The sequence below is a fragment of the Schistocerca nitens genome, chromosome 4, assembly GCF_023898315.1.
Source record: "Schistocerca nitens isolate TAMUIC-IGC-003100 chromosome 4, iqSchNite1.1, whole genome shotgun sequence".
NCBI lineage: Eukaryota > Metazoa > Arthropoda > Insecta > Orthoptera > Acrididae > Schistocerca > Schistocerca nitens.
The window spans coordinates 194,975,462-194,997,787 of record NC_064617.1 but is presented as its reverse complement, the minus strand read 5'-3'; the positions used below and the strand labels follow the sequence as shown (position 1 = coordinate 194,997,787).

Below are 22,326 nucleotides of genomic sequence, written 5' to 3'. Positions count from 1 at the left end.
AGTGGTGCTTTTATGTTTCTTAGTAATGCAGGCAGCCTCATTTGTTATCTCTCATTTTATTATAGCTGTGCACAGGGGGTGTGTGCATGATGTGCATGGACTTTTTAGCTAATGAATTAAATTGATTTTGATTTTAGTTCATTCCTTGTGTAATATTAACTCCAGTTCAGTTCAGTCATTGAAAAGCAGTAGTATGATTGCAGTGTTTGTATTTTGCTAATGAGATTCTTCTTCTGTAATGTGAAGGTTTCCATGTGGTCGATGGCTCGGTCGTGGCATTGATGATGGCTCAACAGAAAGATTATTGGTAGGAGAACTGGTTCCCCGTCATGTAGGGAGTGAACAACTAGCAGAGACCTGCCGGACACCGCCTCGATGCCGTAGTCCTTCAGTGCCACGGCGTCCATCAGAAACGCGTCCCTCTCCAGAAGATATACAACAGATGCTTGGTAAGCAAATATACTCATTGAGGTAGTGTCAAAGAATTAGTAATAATTTTGTAATTACATAGTATTATAGTTTATACTGTAAGTATGTAGTGGAAAATTTTAACTGTTGACTGCTTACTGATACTTACTTAAAGGCTGCAACATTTTACCACATCTGTTGTACAAAGACCACTTCCCTAAATTGTCACAAAAAATTAAACTTGAACTTTTTTGTGTAAATTGATTTATTGTTATTAAAATCATTTTGCTTTAAAAGTTACACATTTTTAAAAGTGTTTGAAGTATTTCTGGACACACTGTGATGCCAATGCCTCAAAAATGTAAGAATTCAGCAATTTTTTGAGGCCATGAAACTTACTGTCTGCGCATTTTTTGTTTGATTTACAGGAACAAAAAGAATTCATTGGGCAATAAATCAGGTAAATGTGAACAGTGATACAGTAATTTGATGTGCTATGCAATAGCTGGTATTTTAATGATCGAGAATATTGTAACAATTTCAGTTTTTTTCATGATTTCACTGATCACATGACAAAGAAATTGGTGTCTGCCATTGAAAATAAAGTGTTTGCTTGTCTCTCAAAAACGTGTTTTGAGGCATAATTTGTTGGCACAGCATGTCAGGAAAGGAGAACCATTAATATCTGTGCGTTACTTCATCAGCATTAATCTCATAGGGGCTGTAGTTGACTTTACGTGCTAGGAGGATTCCTGGCATGTCATGAAGAGGCAGCCCATGAGTTTAAGTAAGTATGCGAATCAGGTCCATGTGTCACCAATGGTCACCCATGCCTGGTCTAAAGCATGAAGCACAAAGCAGTGGTTGCTGCCTGTTCAGTGGGACCAAAGAAATGAGTGATCATTTACTTGGAAGTGCTTCATGTATTAACCACTTTGTTGATTTGGCTCATCTTGGAACACCCAAACACCGTATTTACCCATGTATAAGATGACCCTGATTGTAAAATGACCCCATTTTTTTCAAGATCCTTCATGAGAAAATATATTTTGAACATATTTTGACTACTCAGAATTACAAACTGTTTTATTGACGTAAAGTATCTGCCCTAAAAGTTAACCTTATACCTATTCTAAATTTATGCCTTTTATTGATTGTCTACATTTTGATAATACAAGCGGAAATAAAATCAATGAAAAGAAATGGTTTACTTAATTTGCAGACCATTTTCCTTCCAAGATTTATTGCTTACTCACCCTATTGTCTGTGGTACTACTATTTTTCATGTGAAATTTATGTCTGTGTTATCATAAATACTTGGCTGTTTCTTCCAAATAATGTTGCAATTTCTGAAGTTGTGGTTCCGTGGGACCTGAAAAAACAACATTTTTTTATCCAAATATATATTAGATTTTCTTCTATACTGACATGAGAATGTTACAATGTCTCTCGCTTCCAGAAATATAGTCTGCCTGCCACTCTCTCGTTCGCTGAATAGGACCAACAGCTCCCCCCCCCCCCTCCCACCCCCTCCACCCCACCCCCACCCTTTGTTCCCATTATGTCCCAGTGAGTGTAGACAGCATTGCAGCATGAAGCACATGTGCACCACTGGACCCTATCTAGACTTTTACCATCTCCTGCAGAAATGAATATTATTGTTGAGTATTTGTCCAATTTAAAAGTCATTTCGATTCTAGGTGCAAATGGATACAGACAAGCTGCAGTTTAAACATAGTACATATTCCTAAAATGCTGTAGTATGCAGTATAGATTCCCTTGATTGGTGATGTGACGTAATTTGCTGCCTGCTGATTATGTCCAGTACATTGATTCCTCTAATAATGACATGTACACAAGTGGTTATGAAATGTTGAAACAGTAAAGAAGAGAATTTCATTGTAGCCAGAGTAGAAGGAAAAACTGCCGTGAGAGATCACTGTTATGTTGTTAAAGTCTTTAAAATGTACGATGATTGCTTTGAAGTAAAGTGTTTTACTAGAGTTGTTTCTACTCTAAAATTTGAAGCTGCTGCATTCGATGCTTTAAATTAAATAGTTGCCAAACTATATAATCCGATACATGGCACTAGGGCTCACTATGAAAGCAACATTTGGTTCTAGATTGATGCCACTAAATTCATTGTGCACTTGTTTTGCTATTTCCATGACTTTTTTCGTAAACTTATTTACAAAGATGTTTTAGCGTTGTTACTAATGTTGTTGCAATAAATTTTTTATTCAATGTCGTGTAATTAATTTATTTAACTGGGGTCCAGGTAACCCTGACATACCCTCCAGTTAACCCAGTCGCTGGGGTTAAATGATCTCAAAGCAAGGTCAAAGTTCTTTTCCAGTTCTGTGAAATTTGTGAGAGATAATGCAAAAATGAAAGTGCCTGTAGTTTTTGTATATGTTTTCTTCCAGATTCTCGAATAAAAGTTTTAAAAACACCTATTCTTTAAATAAGATTTTAAAGGAAGGAAAAATAAGTGTAGTTAACTCCAGCTTTTCCTGCCCCTAGCACTAGTGCCGGACGAGTCAAATGTCACATGATTCTTCAAGCTATGTCGATACTGTATTGAGCATGTTGGTGTATTAGGAAATCTTGAGTCTGGTTGAAAGTGAATATTGTTTGTCCAGTCCAGCCCTTTCAAATTCTTCAAAATAAATCTGCAATAGCCGAAACTTCATCTATAAATGTGAAGATGGCCTCCATATACTCTATTAAACAACATAAAAATGTTAACCTCAGCAGCAGTAGTTTAATCTGTGAATATAAGACAACCCTGAGTTTTTCAAATGATGAATTTGGAAAAAATCCCATCTTATAGTTGAGTAAATATGGTAGTTGATTGCTTCCTAGTTTTCAGCATGTACGTGTATTTCCTTGCACCATTTGACACATGCCTCAGATTGTGAAGAATTGAGACTAAATATCTGTCAAAGCTTAATATTCTTGCAACAATAAGTATACTGCTGTCTTTAGTATGCCTAAGGAAGTCAACACCTCACTGTAGGTCACATATCAATCCTCCTCAATCATAGTGCACACAGCAGTGATGTTTCTTGCAGCAACAACCAGTTTTGGCCGACCTTCACAAAATACACTGCCGGGGGGAGGGGAGGAATAGTACAGCAGGAAAGATGACACCAATTTTGATCCGATGACAGCATATGCCACCTGGCAGATAGTAGATAATGATGATGATGATCATGATGATGATGATGATTGGTTTGTGGAGCGTTCAACTGCACGGTTATCAGTGCCTATACAAATTCCCAAGCTTTGCTCAGTCCATTATCGGCACTTTCACGAATGATGATGAAATGATGAGGACAACACAAACACCCAGTCATCTTGAGGCAAGTGAAAATCCCTGACCCCCGATAGTAGATGAATGGTGTGAGCGTCGTCCACCAACAGACAGCATACTGGCATAGCTAGGTGAGTACCATCTGTGTCTATTCTTTAGTAAGGAATGCTCACAACCATAAGGCTCAGTGTGGTGCAACTGTGTGAAGCAGCAGGCAACGACACCATGAGACAACACATTTGTGCTTGCTATAGCCAATTGAGTGAAAATTGTTGGATGTGAGGTCTGCCAGTTATTGAGTGAGTTTGAAAGGGGTCAAATTGCAGCCCTCTGAGTAGCAGGATGGTCCTTTTGAAGAATTGCTGCCCGAGTTGGATGTGCGGCATCAGTTTTGCAGTGATGATGGTATTAGTGGTTATGTGAACCTCTTCACACCTGTAGATGAGGTTGTGGATGTCCATGCAGCACAGACGCCTGTGAGGATAGTCGTATTGTTAGGGCTATAGTGGCAGATTGTACAGCTATCACAGCAACAGTAAGAGGGCATGTGAGCCCAGACTTATCAACACGAACTGTTGTGAACAAGTTATTATTTGTGGGACTACAGGCATGGACACCTCTAGCCTATCTTCCACTCATGCCACAGTATTGATGTGCACAGCTCAAATGGTGCCATCAGAGGATCACTTGGAAGATGGAATGGCACATCATGGTCTTCATTGGTGAAAGCAGATTCTGTTTGCATGCAAGTGATCGTCGTTTGCATGTATGATGTAGACCTGGTGAGTGCTATCTCATAGAGTGCATTAATTCAAGAGACACTGGACTCACCTAGGCCTTATGGTCTGGGGTATGATAAGCTACAACTCTCATTCTCTTCTCTTCTGCAGGGGATGCTAACCAGTGTTCTGTACATGCAGAATATTGTTAGTCCTGTTCTTTTGTGGTTATTGCGACAAGAAGGTGATGTGTTGTTCCAACAGGATAATGCTTGCCTATACACTGCCCGTGAAAGTCACCATGCTCTGTAGGATGTGCAACAGGTTCCCTGGTCAGCATGGTCTCTGGACTTCTCTCCAATCAAGTGTGTGTGGGGTATGATAGGATGAGAAATGACTTGTGCAACTCTTGAACCAAAAACTCATACAGAACTACACCAACAGGTCAAGCAGATGTGGCATAAGATATTTCAGGACAGTATTTCTTGTCCATATGATCGACTGGATGGCAGTCAGTGCCCGCATTGCTGCCCACGGAGGCTACACCACGTACTAATACGGGTGTGTCGGCATGGGTTGATACCTGGCACCCTAGAACCATTTGTGATATTGATCTGTAAACGTGATCATCTAATGTACTCCATATGCACTTTTGCAACAAGAAATCTTGAGTGAGCTGGAAGCCTCTAGAAGGGTGTACTAATTTTTTTCAGCAGTGTACATCACTGACAGAAACTCCCATAATTCATCAAACCAAGAGTAAACAGTCTTTTCAAAGATGAATGATTACTGAATGTTAAATGAAGGGCTTCAAAACACTGTTGTTGGGTTAGGGTCAGTGGCGTGTTTGAGCAAGTCTCATATAGAGAAACATGTAATAAAACCCAAATATGAAGGGGAAATTGCAAATAGAATACAAGTAACAATCTGTTGATGACCTGTATCATTCTTATTCCTGATTTTTTCAACTAACTTTATTGCAAAAACTATTGAGAATAGGCCGTAGAGATCCACTGACCAGTAGAGGTGTTTGGCATCTGATATCCCAATCTACAAAAAAATAGAGCATTGTACCTTAGAAGCTTCCTTTTCAGATTAAGACTGTGCTAGTGTACTTTGCTGGTCTAGCACTCCTGGAAGAAAATATGTTACAGAGAAATGGCTTAGCCAGAGCATATGGGTTTGTTTTCTCGTCCAGCAACATAAACAGGAGAGCTTCTGTTAAGTTTAAAGAGTAGAAGCTGGGACTGTTGAATGTGAAGCTGTGAGAAGGAGTTGTGAGTCGTGTCTGGATATCGTGGTTGTTAAGAGCATTACCTATGAAAGGCAATATATTAGGTTGTGTCTGAATCCTTTACACTACTTTAATCTGCCAGTACATTTCATAACAGTGTATACCTCACTGTACAGTAAAGATAATTCACTATTGTTGCTTAGCTTTATATTATTTGTATTCCACCCACGATTGTGTTAACATTGTGATATGATATGGTGCTGTTCCATCATGTATCACCTGTTATTCTTTGTAATACCAATCTTTATCTCTTGTCAATTTCTTTCCCTGTGTTTTCTTCGTCATTGGTTCTTTCACACCCAGTACTTGTTAGCTCAAAGTATGCATTGCAGTGTTCAACTTCTTGTTCATGTGCTTACTCACTGCTGAATACCTCCTCCACCGTGCCTTTCTTTATTCCATTGCTTACAATCCACCTTTTCCAGCACTGTGAGGTTTAAGCTTTTGTTTACATAATTAATTTCCTGATAGATGGTTCAAATTTTAATGTATTATGTTTTTTGTTAAGTAACATCCTATAGAGCTACTATAAACTTATGTCATTGACAGCTACACTATAGATGTTTTTTTTAAAAAAAGTATTTTTCAACTATTGTACGTGCAACAGGCCTGACGCATCAGTGAGTTTCAGTTGGCCTATCTTAGAATTTTCTGTTTGAAGCTTTTCTGCTGGTTTGTAGATGTAGTGAGAGAAGAATTTTGCCTTTTATGTCTGTCTGTCTTCGTGACTATACAATAGATCTGGTTTTTGCAGGTGATGCAGTGAACAGCATAGTGAAGTATTACTACCGCCGCAGATATGAAAAAGACCGTGGTAGGCTAACTCTGCTATTGTGTGGAGAGATGGGTCTTGTTTATTGCCTTGAACAAGCATTTTTAGTGGGTTTCAGATCAGTTCGCTTGTTTGGAAGAAACTTGTATCTCTGGGACTACTTTGGTAAGAAATATTTTCCTGGAATTTAGAATTTTCTTTCCAAATGTACAACTATTAAAATGCAATTGTATTGATCTGAAAAATTTCAGTTAGCTATGAACTTAATAGTTCTCATTTTCTCATTGCTAAGTGTCAGTGTTTTCTCTTAGTTTACTATTGTGTCATTGTTGTTTTGACATTTGGAACTTGCGTGTTTGGTGAATTATGACATCGTAAATCTTAGAGACAAAATTAAAATTTTTTGTGTCTTAGTCTAAAATGACTGTTGGCAATAAGTGTGTTACCTTTTATTGCAGTTCCAAGAATAAGAAAAAAGTTAGTAACCCTGAAAAAAATAAAAGAACATGATTCTAGTGAATAAATTGTGGCCATGTTGGCTAAGTTTAGGAACTGTGATTATGTGGAAAAATTGTGTTTTTTTCTGCTACCAGTGACAGTTGTTTATTTTACGTATAATTTACCATACTGCCACATGTTTGAAGCATATTTTGCTCATTGTCAGCCATTTATTAAGGCAGATAAGTGTTATTTAAAGATAAAACGTCTTAATCTAAATTGACATAGAGGTGTTTGTTCGTTATTGCGCTACTGAAGTGACTCAAATTTGGGTGAGAGGGAGCAGTGGATGGCCAGAAATTGATGTCCAGTGATGTCTTCTGCTGGCATGGATCTGTGCCTCAAATGTTTATTGATACATTTTTTGTGTGTCAGTTGTTAACTTATTATTTTGTCATCCCAAAGTGCCCTGCACATTGTTGGTACACTGGCAGTGCTGTTAGGTGACATTACACTATTACACTGCTTAATCTGACATTTATTTAGACAATTTTCACTGCTCAAACATTATGTGTGGATGAGTATCAACTATTGCTTCTTTACAGTGATATTTGTCATACTGACAGTCTTGTAGTCATTTGTTTCACACTGGCACATCTTGATTCTGTTGCATTAGAACTGGCTTAAGGCTGCCGAAGAATTTTGAGTTTTTAAAATAAGTTATTGCATTAAGAACATTATCTCCATTTTCTGTATCGTGAATGAATATTTCCATTACTTTCATTATATGCATTATTATGCTTTTCTGATTTATGCAAAATTTCAAGGTTGTTTTTGATTTTCAAAGAGTGGCCTGTGTTTATAATGTGTGTTGCTACTGCTGATTTGCTACATTCCCTAGTTGTAGCAATACATATGCTCTTTAAATAGAGATCTGAAATTTCTGCCTGCTTGGCCTATATAATATTTGTTACAATGGCTGCAGGTAATTTTGTAAATGCCAGATGCATCTGGATCTGTATACAATAGTTTTATATTATGAATAAGCATCCTGTTTAGGTTGTTGGTGGTGCCGAAGCTTATTTTTACATAATTAACAATTCTAGCTATTTAAAATGGGGCTGAGTGAGGCAGTAAATTGGCAAAACACTAGACTCATGTTCAGGAGGACAGTGGTTCAAATCCCCATCTGGCCACTCAGATTTTCTGTGATTTTCCTTAATCATTTAGCGTGAATGACTGGATGATTTGTCTGAAACAATTTGCCAAATTTTCTTTCCCAGTCTAAGGGTGTGCTCTGTCTCTGATGGCTTCGTTAGTGACAGGACAGTTAAATCGTAATATTTCTCCATTGTGTTCTTAGGGAATGAAAATGATCAGCAAACTTTTTAAGTTTTTAGTATGGACTCTTTATGATGTCCTTAAATGAATGTTTAAGATTTTCAGTCATACTGAAAGGCAACACTCCTCACCATCTGAAGTGACAGGTCTCGACATATATCATGGAAAATGACAAACAATGTAGGAATGTTGCACTCCTATGTCATACAAAAATTAAAGGAGATATGTTAAACAGAAATGTTAAACTGCTAACTGAATGCGTTTGAAATAAAGCAAAGTAATTAAATGTAAAAACTATTGTTTTCCCTTAATACTCATATATTAAAGAAATCACTTACAAAAGAACTCCCATGATGTATATGCTACAGAAGTGCAAACTACTTTTTTTATACACAAAATTTTCATTTATTCCTTTGTTTCTGGACTCTGATACAAATTTGTTCCACTTTACAAATATAAAATCATGATTCCTTTAGTTTAAAGAAGGCAAACCTCTTAGTAATTCTGATATTGGAACTATGTTCACATGCCCAATGTACTTGTCTGTGTCATTTGCAAGTAAAATGGTATATTAGAATGGAAATCTTTGCCAAACTTGCATGTGCTCATGAAAATGATAAATGATGATAAATTACTTTTTAATTGCAGTACGAGCAAGAGAGAACCTCCAAGAACAAGTTCATTTAGGAGATGAGACAGTTCTCTGTTACTGCAACCTTGTGGACCAAGTAGATAACTCCAGTCAGTCTCTTGGCAAGGATGGAAAGTTTCAGCTTTTTATATGTCTGTGTGCAAGGTGAGTAAAACAAAAAAAATCTTATGTATACCTGGTTTTTCAATCTCATATAGGCACTCCCATCATTAACGCAGTTGCTGTACTAATTGATGCAACATGATTAACAAAATGCATCATGCACAATAAAAACACTTCCGCTAATTTTTCATAGGATCGCCACGTAATGGCGTCGTTGGCTGCATCGGCCGCTGCGATTGTTGAACTGTAAATTACTTGAATGCAGGTTAATTCAAGGAAGGCGGACATGAAATCGGGATCACCTCTTACAAATTAAAAGTCCACAATAATATTAAATCAGTATATATATAATCTGCTTAACTCATACAAATATGGTTACATTTGCCAGCACTCGCAAGATGTCCGTCTATACACAATCAAGACAAGAGAAGAAGTGAAGTCGACTAAAAAATTAACAAAAGAGCGTATCTTGTCGTCTCTTTAGATCACTTTGTTATATTTCTTTGCATTGCATTTTTTTGCATTTCTCGACAGAGAAATTATTGTTTTACAGCTACGTGATAAAAATATATTATTCAATTTTTAAATGTCTCTTCTCTATAAATACTGTTTTTTAAGTCTTTTCGTAATATAGCACTGGGGACGCTATATTGCCCCCCGAAATGTTTATGTCATAAAAAATGTTCGTGTTTTTTGACATAAATATTTCCTTTTTCATGTCCACAGTGTCCACACGCAGATTTTTCTTTCACAGTCTACATATGTCACATCGTATGTTTACACCGTTGTAATTACTGAGGTGTGTTGCACACAAAGTGTAATACAGATGAAGTTATCTACATAACAATGTAATATACAATTGGTTACGTACACAGTCATGTACAAAAGAAAAGGGCATAAAATACAATTAGTTTCATTTTGGCTGCTTCTTCTTAGGGTTGCAACTTTTGCAGTGTTCAAGGTATACAATCACGAGTTAGTCTGTAGAACTTGAAGTCCCAGGGGTGTCAACTGTTCGCTCCCCATTTGGCGCTGCCGTAGGGAAACCCTGGGGAAAACCTCGGCGGAGCGACAGACTAACTGCTTTGTTTACTTTCACTTAATTGTTTCTGGGATGTCATTGGAGTACAGGATGTGCATACATTACAAATATTTTTTTCTTGCACTATGCAAAGAAATGAGGTCATTATAACAATTGATTGCGGTGTCGTTGATGATCTACGCCGCGACGTTTAGCTCGCGATGGCGCCGGTTGGTGTGTTCGGTAGTCGGCGTTCGTGGCGGCTGTGGAGAGGTCAACGCCCGCTCGACGCCAGCGTGTCTCTTGCCGTCACGGAATGTCAGAATCAGCTGATCGGCTGCATGGTTGGCGATGCGCTTCTGTCTCGCCCGGGCGTGGCAGAGTGGGATGATATCCGCCCCCTGCGCTTGTTGGCAGGAGTCAGCTCTGCTACGCATCTCCGACGTAGTACATGAAACATACACACAACCAACGTAATATTTGTTTCCCGCTGCAGATGGTTACGCTAGTGGGAAAGAAGCATTTATTAGTGCGGCAGTTGTTGTTAAGTTTTCGCCATTTTCCGAGTGTCAAGCCAGCACTGTCCTGCAGAATACATGACATGGATCTTCTCCCGTGAATGAAGTTTTGATGCACCACTGTTTCCGTTACAAGTCAGTTTTTGTCTTGATAAAATTATTTATGTTTTCGCCGCACTCGCAGGCACTGGTGAGTGTCCCAATACGAGCTTAGCACAAACATTCGCCGTTTCTGCGGTCGCTGTTTTGCAACAGTCCACGCATCGCATTCCAATCTCGCATTGTTGTACTCACTGAAATTACAGTCTGTCCCAAAAATATTGACTGTGGGTTCACTTCACGTTAACAGTTTACATTTATAAGCAAATTCACAGTTTTTCGTGCGTAACATTGGCGTTTGGCGTCCTTACCGCTGTTGAACGTTCAATACTAGCATTTCACTGTCCGTATCACAGTTTCACTTTCACAGTTTTTCACACTGCTTAAAGTAACTGTTTCGATTAGTTCACAAACACTAATGTATTTCATTCAGTCTGAACTGGATTTTGGCTCGTACTGGATTTTACCAGTCTCTCGCACTAATTATCTCTTTTCATTTTCCATTTAGAGTCGTACTTGCCTTCAGATTTTTTGACTATACAATTGTATTTTCGTCTCATCTGAGGTAAGTCCCCATGACATGTCTGCCCACTCATTGCATACTTGCCCTCCAGAGCCAGGCTCGACTTTACAAAACTTTGCCTCTCACATTATCGTACATATTTTATAATCTAGGCCTAGCGTGCAAGTTCCTAGATTAGTGTTAGATTTGTGACTCTTTTACACAATAAATTCGTGCAAATCTCTGCCTTAGCAGATGGCAATATATTTTAACAGTGCATAGCGGTAGTCGCGTTTACTGATTTGCTTTGTACCTTGTCCACAACACATGAGGTACCTTGGGTGATGTACACCCTGCACTCATGTTGTTTAGTAAATTATGAGTGATATAGACATAAATACATGGAACAACATATACTCTATAATATTGAATTTCATAAGTTTCATTACTACTACAGTTCAAAAATATTCATGACACACTAATGAAAAATTCTTTCATCATTAAATGCTGTTGAATTTTTTTTTTAAATATTTTTTAAAGCATTTTTTAAACATGAAATTTGTAAAATATTTTTAAACCTATGATCATTTTTTTTTTTCAAAATGCAATTGCTTAAAAATACTGTTATTCCTTAACATCTACAAAATTGAATCACACTAATCTTGTGCGCCTCATTGTCTTTAAATGTTACACTAAAATCTGAACATTTACTCACAAAAAAAAAAAAAAAAAAAAAAAAAAAAAGAGGCACTATAAACTTAACCTACTACACACAAATGTAAACGTTGCTCTACTGAGCGAACTTCTTTAAGTCTTTGTATGTATTTTTCTTGTTTCCTTCGTAATTGCCTCCTTATTTGACCACGGGATGGTGTAGTTTGCGTGACAAAAAGTATCATGAGGTACCACTTCGATGTTATATGTGTAGCCCTCGGTAACACCGGGTTTTTTCAAAAACACGTTCTCATAATCTGTAAGTAGCTTAGTCAATTCGTTTTGTTGTGCTTCAGTCAAATGTTCTGACTCCCTGACTTTCATGGCAAAAAGTTTCCTTTTTTCCTCTTTGTCTTCAGTAATAAATTCTTTGTAATATGCTTGTCTTGTACTTAAGTGAGAATATAAATTCATTACCTGTATTCCTTCGAATATAGACTGAAAGCTCTGGCAATATTTACCGTGCACTTCCCGTGTCCTCAACAATGGCAAAATTTCCCGTCTACCCTCATTCATAATGCTTACTTCCCCGCACAAGAGGTCGATTTTTGTGTCCCTCTGGCGTAAACATTCTATCCCCAGGATGCAAGCAACACCTAATCCTTTAACTACTAGGAACGAGCTTTTCATTGCTTCATTTCCTACCGTAAACTCGACTTGCACCTGGTGCTTTATGATATGAGATTGTGCACCTATTGCACCTGTTACACGACAATTCTTCACTGGCAATACTGGTATTCTATTATTTTGACTCAAGTACTTGTAAAACTTTGCACTCATGACATTGGTTGATGCACCGTTATAGACTATTATCTGTATTGGTGCTCCGTACATATCTGCTTGCAATATAGCCTGCACAACACTTTTGTCGGTTCGGTTACATTTCTGCGGTATTTCTATAAGTTCCTTTTCTATTTTTATTCCCTCATTGTATCTTAGCATACAAAGTTTATGGCTGTCATCCGTGAATGTGCCCTCACTACACCATCCTGCAGCCAACAACGGAGGGCGTATTGTGGGAGCATTAGTGGGTTGACAGTTGTCTGTCACATCCACTAACCTCACATTGTGGTTCTGGTTGTTGTTGTTGCTACTATTGGGTTGGCCGCCCTGCCTCCCCGATGGTGTAATTTGATACTGTGTATGGCTCTGGTTTTGCGGTGGTCGGTTGTAACTTCCTGACATGTTCTGTGACGGACCTGGGTTGGCGTTCCATTGTGGCGCTGTGTTTTGTTGCCACTGTGGTGTCGGTTCATTACAACCACGCCACTGGTTTCGGTTGTTCCGCCATTGCGGATTGCCGTTACCATTATATCCATTCGTCATGCGTCCATCATGATGTCTCTTTCGATTTTGACGATTATAACTGTTGCCGTTATAACCATTGCCATTGTTTGTGCCTCGATTCTGTTGCCGGTGCTCTTGCCTATTCCCGTTACCATTTGGTACTAAGTTACTACTGTTACTGTGGCTGCTATTGTAATCGGCTTTTTGTTGATTACAGCCTGCATGGTTCCACTTGTTTTCGGTTTTCATATCTTCGATCAATAAGTCAACAGAATCCACTATTTTCATGAATTGTTCTATATCGTATTCTGGCACATTGATGAAATATCTTTTAATTTCACTGGGCAACTTCATTTTTATTAATCTGATTATGTCACGATCAGACATTGGCTCGTCCCAGTACCTGGTTTTGTTTATATACTTTTCGAAATATTTGCGTAACATTCCCATCTTAGGATTGTACATTTCAGGACTTTACAACTCCTTTCGTAGTCTTTCTTGGACGCTATCGGACCAGAATTTTTGCAAGAATGCACCTTCAAACTGTTGCTTCGTTAGACATTTTTCGGACACGTCGGTGGCCCACAGTGCCGCGTCACCTTGAATAAAGGAGACCACGAACTGTATTCTTTGTCTTTCCGTCCATGCCCTGGGAAACACATTCCTGAAGCTCTTAATAAATACCACAGGGTGGACATTTCGTTTTTCGCTATTGAAGGGTTGGAACGTCCTGTGTTTTATTACATTGTCCTCTTTTTTGCACATCTGATTGCTACATTCTGTGTCCTTCATTACTTCGTGATGTGCGCTGCACGGTATCGCATGTTTGTTCGTGCTCATAATAATTCGCATTAGGTTGCGGTTGCGCACTCGCACCCTGCCTACCGTCAGCGTTATTATAGTAATCAGTTCGCAGAGTCGGATTCATTATCTGTCCGCCACTGTTTACATTGCTTTCCAACACAGTCTCCGCGCGATCTCCTGTTGCCAATTTGGCAACTCCGCTGTCACAGGGATTTGATCTGTGTTAATTCGGCACGTAGTGCGGCAGCACTAGCGTCAATATTTACACTCGCGGCCACAGTCGCTTGTTCTACAGCAGTTTTTACATTGCTTTCAGTCTTTGCAGATATCTCGCGATCCTTTACTTCTAGCCATTCATTAAATTCTTTTTTGACATTTTGAGCTTGCACTTCCAAATATGCGTAAATACTTGTCCGTGCATCTATCTCCACATTATCCACGAGGGTGGTTAAAGTTTGGACATTGTCTTCAAGCCTACCCTGCGATATCTGTAGTTTTTGCATCTTGCTGGCTAAGCTTTGTACAAGATCGGGTATTTCTTTGCACGCGTCCCGCATCTCGGTAAGTTCGCTTTGTATACGGTCTGGTTTCGCTTCACTGCGCTGCTCTCGCTCAATGAGCTTTTGCATTAATTTTTTCTCCTGCTCATGTAGCATCTGAGCCAATTTTTCGTCTCTTCGTTTTTCCCTCTGTTCTAACATTCTTTCTTTTTCCCTATCTCTTTCTTCTAACCTGTGCAGAAATTCTGCAAATGGATCTGCAATCGGTGAGCATACTGGTGCCCCGCTTAATCTAGCACTCGATTGCCCCCCCTGCCCAGGCAGTGGAGTTGTTGTTATTCTATTCCCCTTCACCGACCACAGATCCTCGCCCCCCCGCTCCGGAAATTATGTTATGTGAGGCGGTGGCTTGGGATTCGTTTGCGTATTGCAAATGACCCTCACTTTCCATATTAACAAAATTTTGTTCGTCTGGTACGGATGCTTTAGCTTGTCCTATCTTACCCATAATAAATTCACTTTAAGCCACTGACGAATCTTTAACACTGATACACACACGAATAATTATCCCCTCCAAAAATAAACATATAAATAAACAAAACGAATAATTATCCCCTCCAAAAATACACACATAAATACACAAAACACCGAAGGTATCTCATGTGCACATGGGTTCGATAGTCCACACAGAGCTACACAGGATGCTTGCACAATAGGCCTTACCTTACTTATTTTTCTTTCTCGCAATCTTTTTCTTTTCTACACTTTTTCTCCTCCAGATCTCCTCAGGGTGTGGTTTTGTTGTTGTACATGTAAAAGAATTCATATAAGCATTAATATTTTACAACAATTAGACACATACATAATTACATTCATTACAATAGAATCATACTAATCGGGCCCCAAAATTGCGGCGCCAATCTCGCGTCCGTCGGCCGTCGTAATTTAATATATTATTATTGTTATTAATATTTTTTGATTGTTACCGACTTACGTGGTGGGCCTTAATAAAAATGATATTTCATTTAATTTTGATTTTACGATTAAATGCTTTTGTGAAGTTCTCCTTTTTAACAATATTAATCTTAAATTATTTGTTACGTTAATGAATGTTAGACTCCCTGAATCTTAAAACATGAGCATATAAGCTGAACAATGTAATAAACTTTTCATATTAATTTCCTCGGCTAGTCAGCTCACTTTAAAGCAAAAGATCTTTAGTTATTAATTACAATTGTGGCCCACACACGCGCGAGAGCATTTTTTCTTACCTCTGTTAACTATTGCCACGTAGTCGGAGTCCTGGCTCTGGCTGTCAGCTATAGTACTGAAAATTAGAATCTTAAAGCTACGTATTTCTGCAACTTTGTGCGGCTGTGGAGAAAAATTAATATTATGTTAATAGCGGGCGAGTATTTCGCTTCCGCTAATTTTTCATAAGTTAATATCGCCACGTAATGGCGTCGTTGGCTGCATTGGCCGCTGCGATTGTTGAACTGTAAATTACTTGAATGCAGGTTAGTTCAAGGAAGGCGGACATGAAATCGGGATCACCTCTTACAAATTAAAAGTGCACAATAATATTAAATCAGTATATATATAATCTGCTTAACTCATACAAATATGCTTACATTTGCCAGCACTCGCAAGATGTCTCTCTATACACAATCAAGACAAGACAAGAGAAGAAGTGAAGTCGACTAAAAAATTAACAAAAGAGCGTATCTTGTCGTCTCTTTAGATCACTTTGTTATATTTCTTTGCATTGCATTTCTTTGCATTTCTCGACAGAGAAATTATTGTTTTACGGCTACATGATAAAAATATATTATTCAATTTTTAAATGTCTCTTCTCTATAAATACTGTTTTTTAAGTCTTTTCGTAATATAGCACTGCTCAGATAACCAGTTTGTCCTTGATGGGTTCTTCCTCTGAGTAATGACATTACTCTATTAGTGGACTTCACTTTATCTGCAATGGCTTGTTTGCTTTTAATTGATTATAATTCTTCATTCCCTTAAATTAGGGAGTCTGGGCAAGTTACCTGATGTGTTATAGTAACTGTTTCTTGTTAGGTATGATCAAGAAGTGCCCTCTGAAGTGATCCACTTTGTCAGCTTCAAATCATATAATGAATAAAAGCTGCCGGGAAATCGCTCAAGTCAATTCAACTCTGAATGTTGATCACCTCAATGGAATTCTCTTTGAGTTCTTGGAAATAAAAACTACAAAAGATACTATGGCTTCCTTGAAGGCTTGAACTGATGGAGGACAATCAGTATATATTAAAATTGTGCTTTTAACTTTACCAAGTGATTTCGTTTATTTATAATTTTTTATTTATTTATAAAAAAACATCTAGCCACTGAGAGATTGCAAATCCGTTTCCATTCTGACATACATGTCACCTTTAAATATTACCTGACTTGTATAAATATATGCTTATCCATATTCTGTATACCTGCTGGTGTTACAGGGAACATCTTCTAAGCCGCATGCTGCAGCCACTGTCATTAACACGCGCTACACTGGATATGTATGAAGAGCAGTCTTTCCTACGGAACCCACAGTACAGGACCTTCCTCACTCAGATTCTTCATTCACTTGATGAATTTGATATTGTGCTGGAAAACTCGATCACAAAGGATATTGGACAGTGAAGGGCCTTTGAAGTGTAAATGTCTGCCTACTGCTAGTCCATATAGTGTGGATCTCATCTCAGACAGTTCCTGTCAGTAAGCAGAGAGGCCCCCTCAATTCTTCTTATATGAGGAAATGACTGTGAAGTAGTTTTGAAGTCATTGTGTACCTGATATGTATATGTTTATGGCCTGTCATATTTTACATGCAGCTGGCAGTTATGCTTGATGTGAACAGGTCTGAAACATACAAATTACTGTGAAAATTAAATTTATGTATATGTTGTAACTGAGTAAACAAGAATTGATGTTTATATTCTAGTTACCATTGTGAAATTTTTTTATTATACTCTGTTGTTAGTTCCTACTACATGACAACAATGATTAATTTTGTGAATATTATTACTCTTTCAGTGAGTAGCTGATGTCTTTCACAATAGTAGTTTTGTTTGCATTACTCAAAAAATGTGCATTCATGCTGATACTCATTAAACAAAAATGACCAACTATTTGGCAGATAATAATGTCAAAATGAACTATTTCTGGGTGCTTTTGCTTTTAAATTGCCAGCTAATATTAGCACTTGATTTGGTAGATTTGAAAGCCAAGTAAGAATCTCTTTCATAAGTTTTAAGTTGTTGGTTGATTTCAGGTTGCTGCCCCTGGCAATCTCTTATAAGAGCTGAAATTTTCAAGTTCTCCAGGTTCCTTAATAGACAACTCTAATACATTACCATGGGAAGTGTTACTCCAATACAGAGATAAAACTATGAGTCTAGGGATCTGTCTGATTCTCCTCTTCCTGATAGAAAGAGTGCTTTCTCTCTGTATCCTGGCTTCTTTCAGAAATTATATTTTAAATCTCCCAGTGTCAGGCTGCTGTGGCTCTCTGTGTGTCTATGGTATGTGTCCACATTTGTTTTTTGTGCTAAGAGCCTTTTTGAAATGTCACTGATGTGTATGGCATCCTACAGAATTAAATTACTTGTAGCAGTATAACTCTGCTAACATATGACCACTAGTAGGTTATTTTTAGGTTAGTGAGGTAAAAACTGTTATCATGAGCACTGAAAAAAATTCAAAATTCTGATATGCCCTCATACTGTTTGCCCAAGATGCAACAAAGAATCTGAGTTACTGTTGACAGTACAGCTTTTTCTGAAAGTGGGACCACTGAGTTAAATTAAAGAGTAGGGATACATTTGTAGAGTCATATGGACTGAACAAAATTATTTTGATACTCAGGGAATATTCTAACATCAACAAAAAATTTGCGTAATTCTCTTGATATTATGATTGCATTGTGAAATGTGGTGCAGATGTGTTCACAAAGCTAATTTGGTTCTTTAGTGTGCTATTCACTTGTACGCTCCTAATTTCAGAATGCCACAAAAAAAGCTTTCTTTGAAAACATTGAATCAGGGTCCGTACATAGAATAAAATGCTTCATTGTAAATTTCAGACAGCCAACATATGACATGGAAGATTGTCAATTAGTTTCATATTTTTATATTGATGAACTGACAGTTGATACGCACAACAAATTGTAATTGATATATTTTTTATTTCTTTGTAATAATCCACAACAGAAATTGAGTGTCTCCTATCCCAAGAAACATTTGATGCCTTTTTGTTGTAACTAATTGAATAAGTTTACTGTGAATGTGTGGTTAATTTCTGTAAACTAAAATGTAAGCTTGTTGACTTGTGGCACTTCCTTCTCTCATGTCAGAAATGTATGTGAAATGGAACCAACCTCTGTATGAGACTATTCAGATAAATGATTAATAATATTTGGGTCTTTGATTACTCTTTTTGTGGCTCAGTGTAGTGATCCTGACAGAAATGCATGCATATGTCATATTAATATGAAAAACTGAAATGAATTTGTACAGTCTACCCAAATCTTAAAATGAGGAAGGCGAGACATATGTGATTCACCCTTCTCTCCTCGAACAATTCATGAGTAAAGTTATGAAGACAAATACCTGTTATGTAGATGCCTTTGTTTATTTCGCACATCTTTCCTCCCTATTAATACAAAACAATGATTTCTTTTGTTTCTGAACACCTTTGTTATTTTTAATGGATAAGGATCTTATGTAACTGAACCCATGAATATGGAATTGCACAGAACTTTGCATTGGGTTATAACCGCTGTTGTTTGCTAATCAGGCAATAAACATGACAGTGGTTCGTACAGGTTAAATATTAGGGCCTGGAGCATTAGCTCCTATGTTGTGTAACATGCTCTTTCTCCTGTGCAGATGGTGTCAGTGTATTTCACATTGGAGCCCATTTTGTACTTTCTAACAAACACAACGTAGCAGAAATGTGGAACTTATAATCAGTGTCATTGTCATAATTGACTTGTTTTTCTGTGTTTTGTTGAAATAGTGACTGATGTGATTCCCTTAAATCCACACCTTCCTTTCAATTCAGCTATTACTCACACTTTTTCTTTCAGTGTATATTACTGTTAGTAACTGTCCTTGGCTTGACTTTATGTATAGGCTTACGGGATAGTGTTGGGTCTTTTCACTCTGCAATGTCAGATATGCCTTATAATTTTGGAGTAGATTTCAGCACTGCTCTATTTTTTTCTGTTCTGTTGCTTTGTATCTGTTATCATACAAGAAGCAAAGATCAAAAGTAAAATCTATGCATCCATGCAAAGAAGTATTTGTATTTTAGAAAAGCATTGTAGTACAGATATAACTTTGGGATGTCGTTTAGATATTAGATGCCTGCGTCAGATAAGACCTGATTGGTGTAACCTGAGATCATTTCCTAGTATGCCATACACATCACTATATAAATTCTTAATAATATACCAACATTTTTTATTTCAGCTGTTATGATTTTCTGGTCACATAGCAATTGTGTAAAAGTTTTCAGATCTGTATTTTGGATAAAGTTTGCGATATTAAAAGTACTTTTTGTATTTAATACATTCACTGGATTCCTGTATTTGATGAAATTCATATACATGACTGTTCTAGAAGCCATCAATTTATATATCCCTAGCAAATACTCGGGACTATGTACAAACCTTGAAAATAATTTTCAAGTCTGTGATAAAATGTATTATAAGGTTGATTCACCTTTACTGAGAACTGCATGTTCATTCCACAATCATCAAATCATTGTTTGATAATATCCATTTTACCCTTCTGTACATGCCATGTCTGTGCTTTACTTGACGTATTTCTTATGGAAATAAGTATGTTTTTATGACAGCTTTACAGTGAACGTGTTTAGTAAAAGATTTTCTATTTATGAGAATTACATTTATCAAAATAGAACTGTGTCCTTTATTAAATACTCTAGCTCAGTAAATTCTACTTGCATTTACAATGCTGAGTTAAAGCCATACATTAAGATACAGATAGCTTTAAAAATTATTGTTATGTAACAGAAAGGAACAGTGTATCATCCATATCATTCTTCTATTTGATTCTTAAATGTACACTTTTAAAATGTAAAATTTGGATGGCATCATTTCTCCCATTAGTATTCTTTGTGAATGTTGTACATGTACAGTGTCTAATAAATTTTATGTCATTTCACAACAAATTTTACTTGTGATTGTTAATATTTATTAATCTGTGATTTATGAGAATGATCTCAAAAGACCATAGTCTGAAATGAGCATGCCACGTTTGGCATATCTCTTTGGAAACTGTTTCAGGATTGGCATGATGTCATTGGGTTATCCACGGAGAGACATGTATTTCTATTTGTCAAGCTTGTATTTGGAAAGAAAAAAACTATTTTAAATTTACTCTTTCATTAAATTTTAAATTTTCATTAAATTTTAAATTTACTCTTTCATTATTACTTCTCAGACCATTTTCATGGTGTGATTTTGAATATTTAATGGTGTACACACCCTGGGACAGCTGGGAAATTGAGGAAAAACCCAGGATTTTTTTCATCTGAGAAATATCCAGGATTTTTTTTTTAGGATTGCAGGAATATTTCATTATTTTAGTTTTCAGTTACATTTCTGTAATTTTGACTGGTAAGAACCAGTAGTAGGAAAAGGGAGAGAAGAAAACATAGTAGGTGATGTGGATTGGGGGGAAGAAATGAAAGAGGAAGCCGCCTCGTAGAATTTTGCACAGAGCACAACTTAGTCATAGCTAACACTTGGTTCAAAAATCATAAAAGAAGGTTGTATACATGGAAGAAGCCTGGAGATACTGACAGGTTTCAGATAGATTATATAATGGTAAGACAGAGATCGCCCCCATGAACCATGGACCTTGCTGTTGGTGGGGAGGCTTGCGTGCCTCAGCGATACAGATAGCCATACCGTAGGTGCAACCTCAACAGAGGGAGGCCAGACAAACATGTGGTTCCTGAAGAGGGGCAGCAGCCTTTTCAGTAGTTGCAGGGGTACAGACTGGATGATTGACTGATCTGGCCTTGTAACAATAACCAAAACGGTCTTCCTGTGCTGGTACTGCGAACGGTTGAAAGCAAGGGGAAACTACAGCCGTAATTTTTCCCGAGGGCATGCAGCTTTACTGTATGGTTAATGATGATGGCGTCCTCTTGGGTAAAATATTCCGGAGGTAAAATAGTCCCCCATTCGGATCTCCTGGCGGGGACTACTCAGGAGGACGTCGTTATCAGGAGAAAGAAAACTGGCGTTCTACGGATCAGAGCGTGGGATGTCAGATCCCTTAATTCGCCAGGTAGGCTAGAAAATTTAAAAAGGGAAATGGATGGGTTAAAGTTAGATCTAGTGGGAATTAGTGAAGTTCGGTGGCAGGAGGAACAAGACTTTTGGTCAGGCGAATACAGGGTTATAAATACAAAGTCAAATAGGGGTAATGCAGGAGTAGGTTTAATAATGAATACAAAAATAGGAATGTGGGTAAGCTACTACAAACAGCATAGTGAACACGCTATGGTGGCCAAGATAGACACGAAGCCCACGCCTACTACAGTAGTCCAAGTTTATATGCCAACTAGCTCTGCAGATGACGAAGAAATTGAAGAAATGTGTGATGAAATAAAAGAAATTATTCAGGTAGTGAAGGGAGACGAAAATTTAATAGTCATGGGTGACTGGAATTCAGTAGTAGGAAAAGGGAGAGAAGGAAATGTAGTAGGTGAGTATGGATTGGAGGTAAGAAATGAAAGAGGAAGCCGCCTGGTAGAATTTTGTACAGAGCACAACTTAATCAT

The 22,326-nt window shown here is 37.6% G+C and overlaps 1 protein-coding gene across 1 annotated transcript in view; it reads left to right on the top strand.

Annotated features, from left to right (window-relative positions):
* The window catches only part of LOC126251326 (DENN domain-containing protein 5B), a 524,570-nt gene extending 503,901 nt beyond the window's left edge, over positions 1–20,669 (top strand). The window contains exons 19-22 of the mRNA XM_049951665.1: positions 247–449; positions 6,492–6,674; positions 8,937–9,084; positions 16,965–20,669. Of these exons, the coding sequence (XP_049807622.1) occupies positions 247–449; positions 6,492–6,674; positions 8,937–9,084; positions 16,965–17,148 (718 nt within the window). The 3' untranslated portion in view covers positions 17,149–20,669. The remainder of the gene's footprint in view (positions 1–246; positions 450–6,491; positions 6,675–8,936; positions 9,085–16,964) is intronic.
* Positions 20,670–22,326: the final 1,657 nt, after the last annotated feature.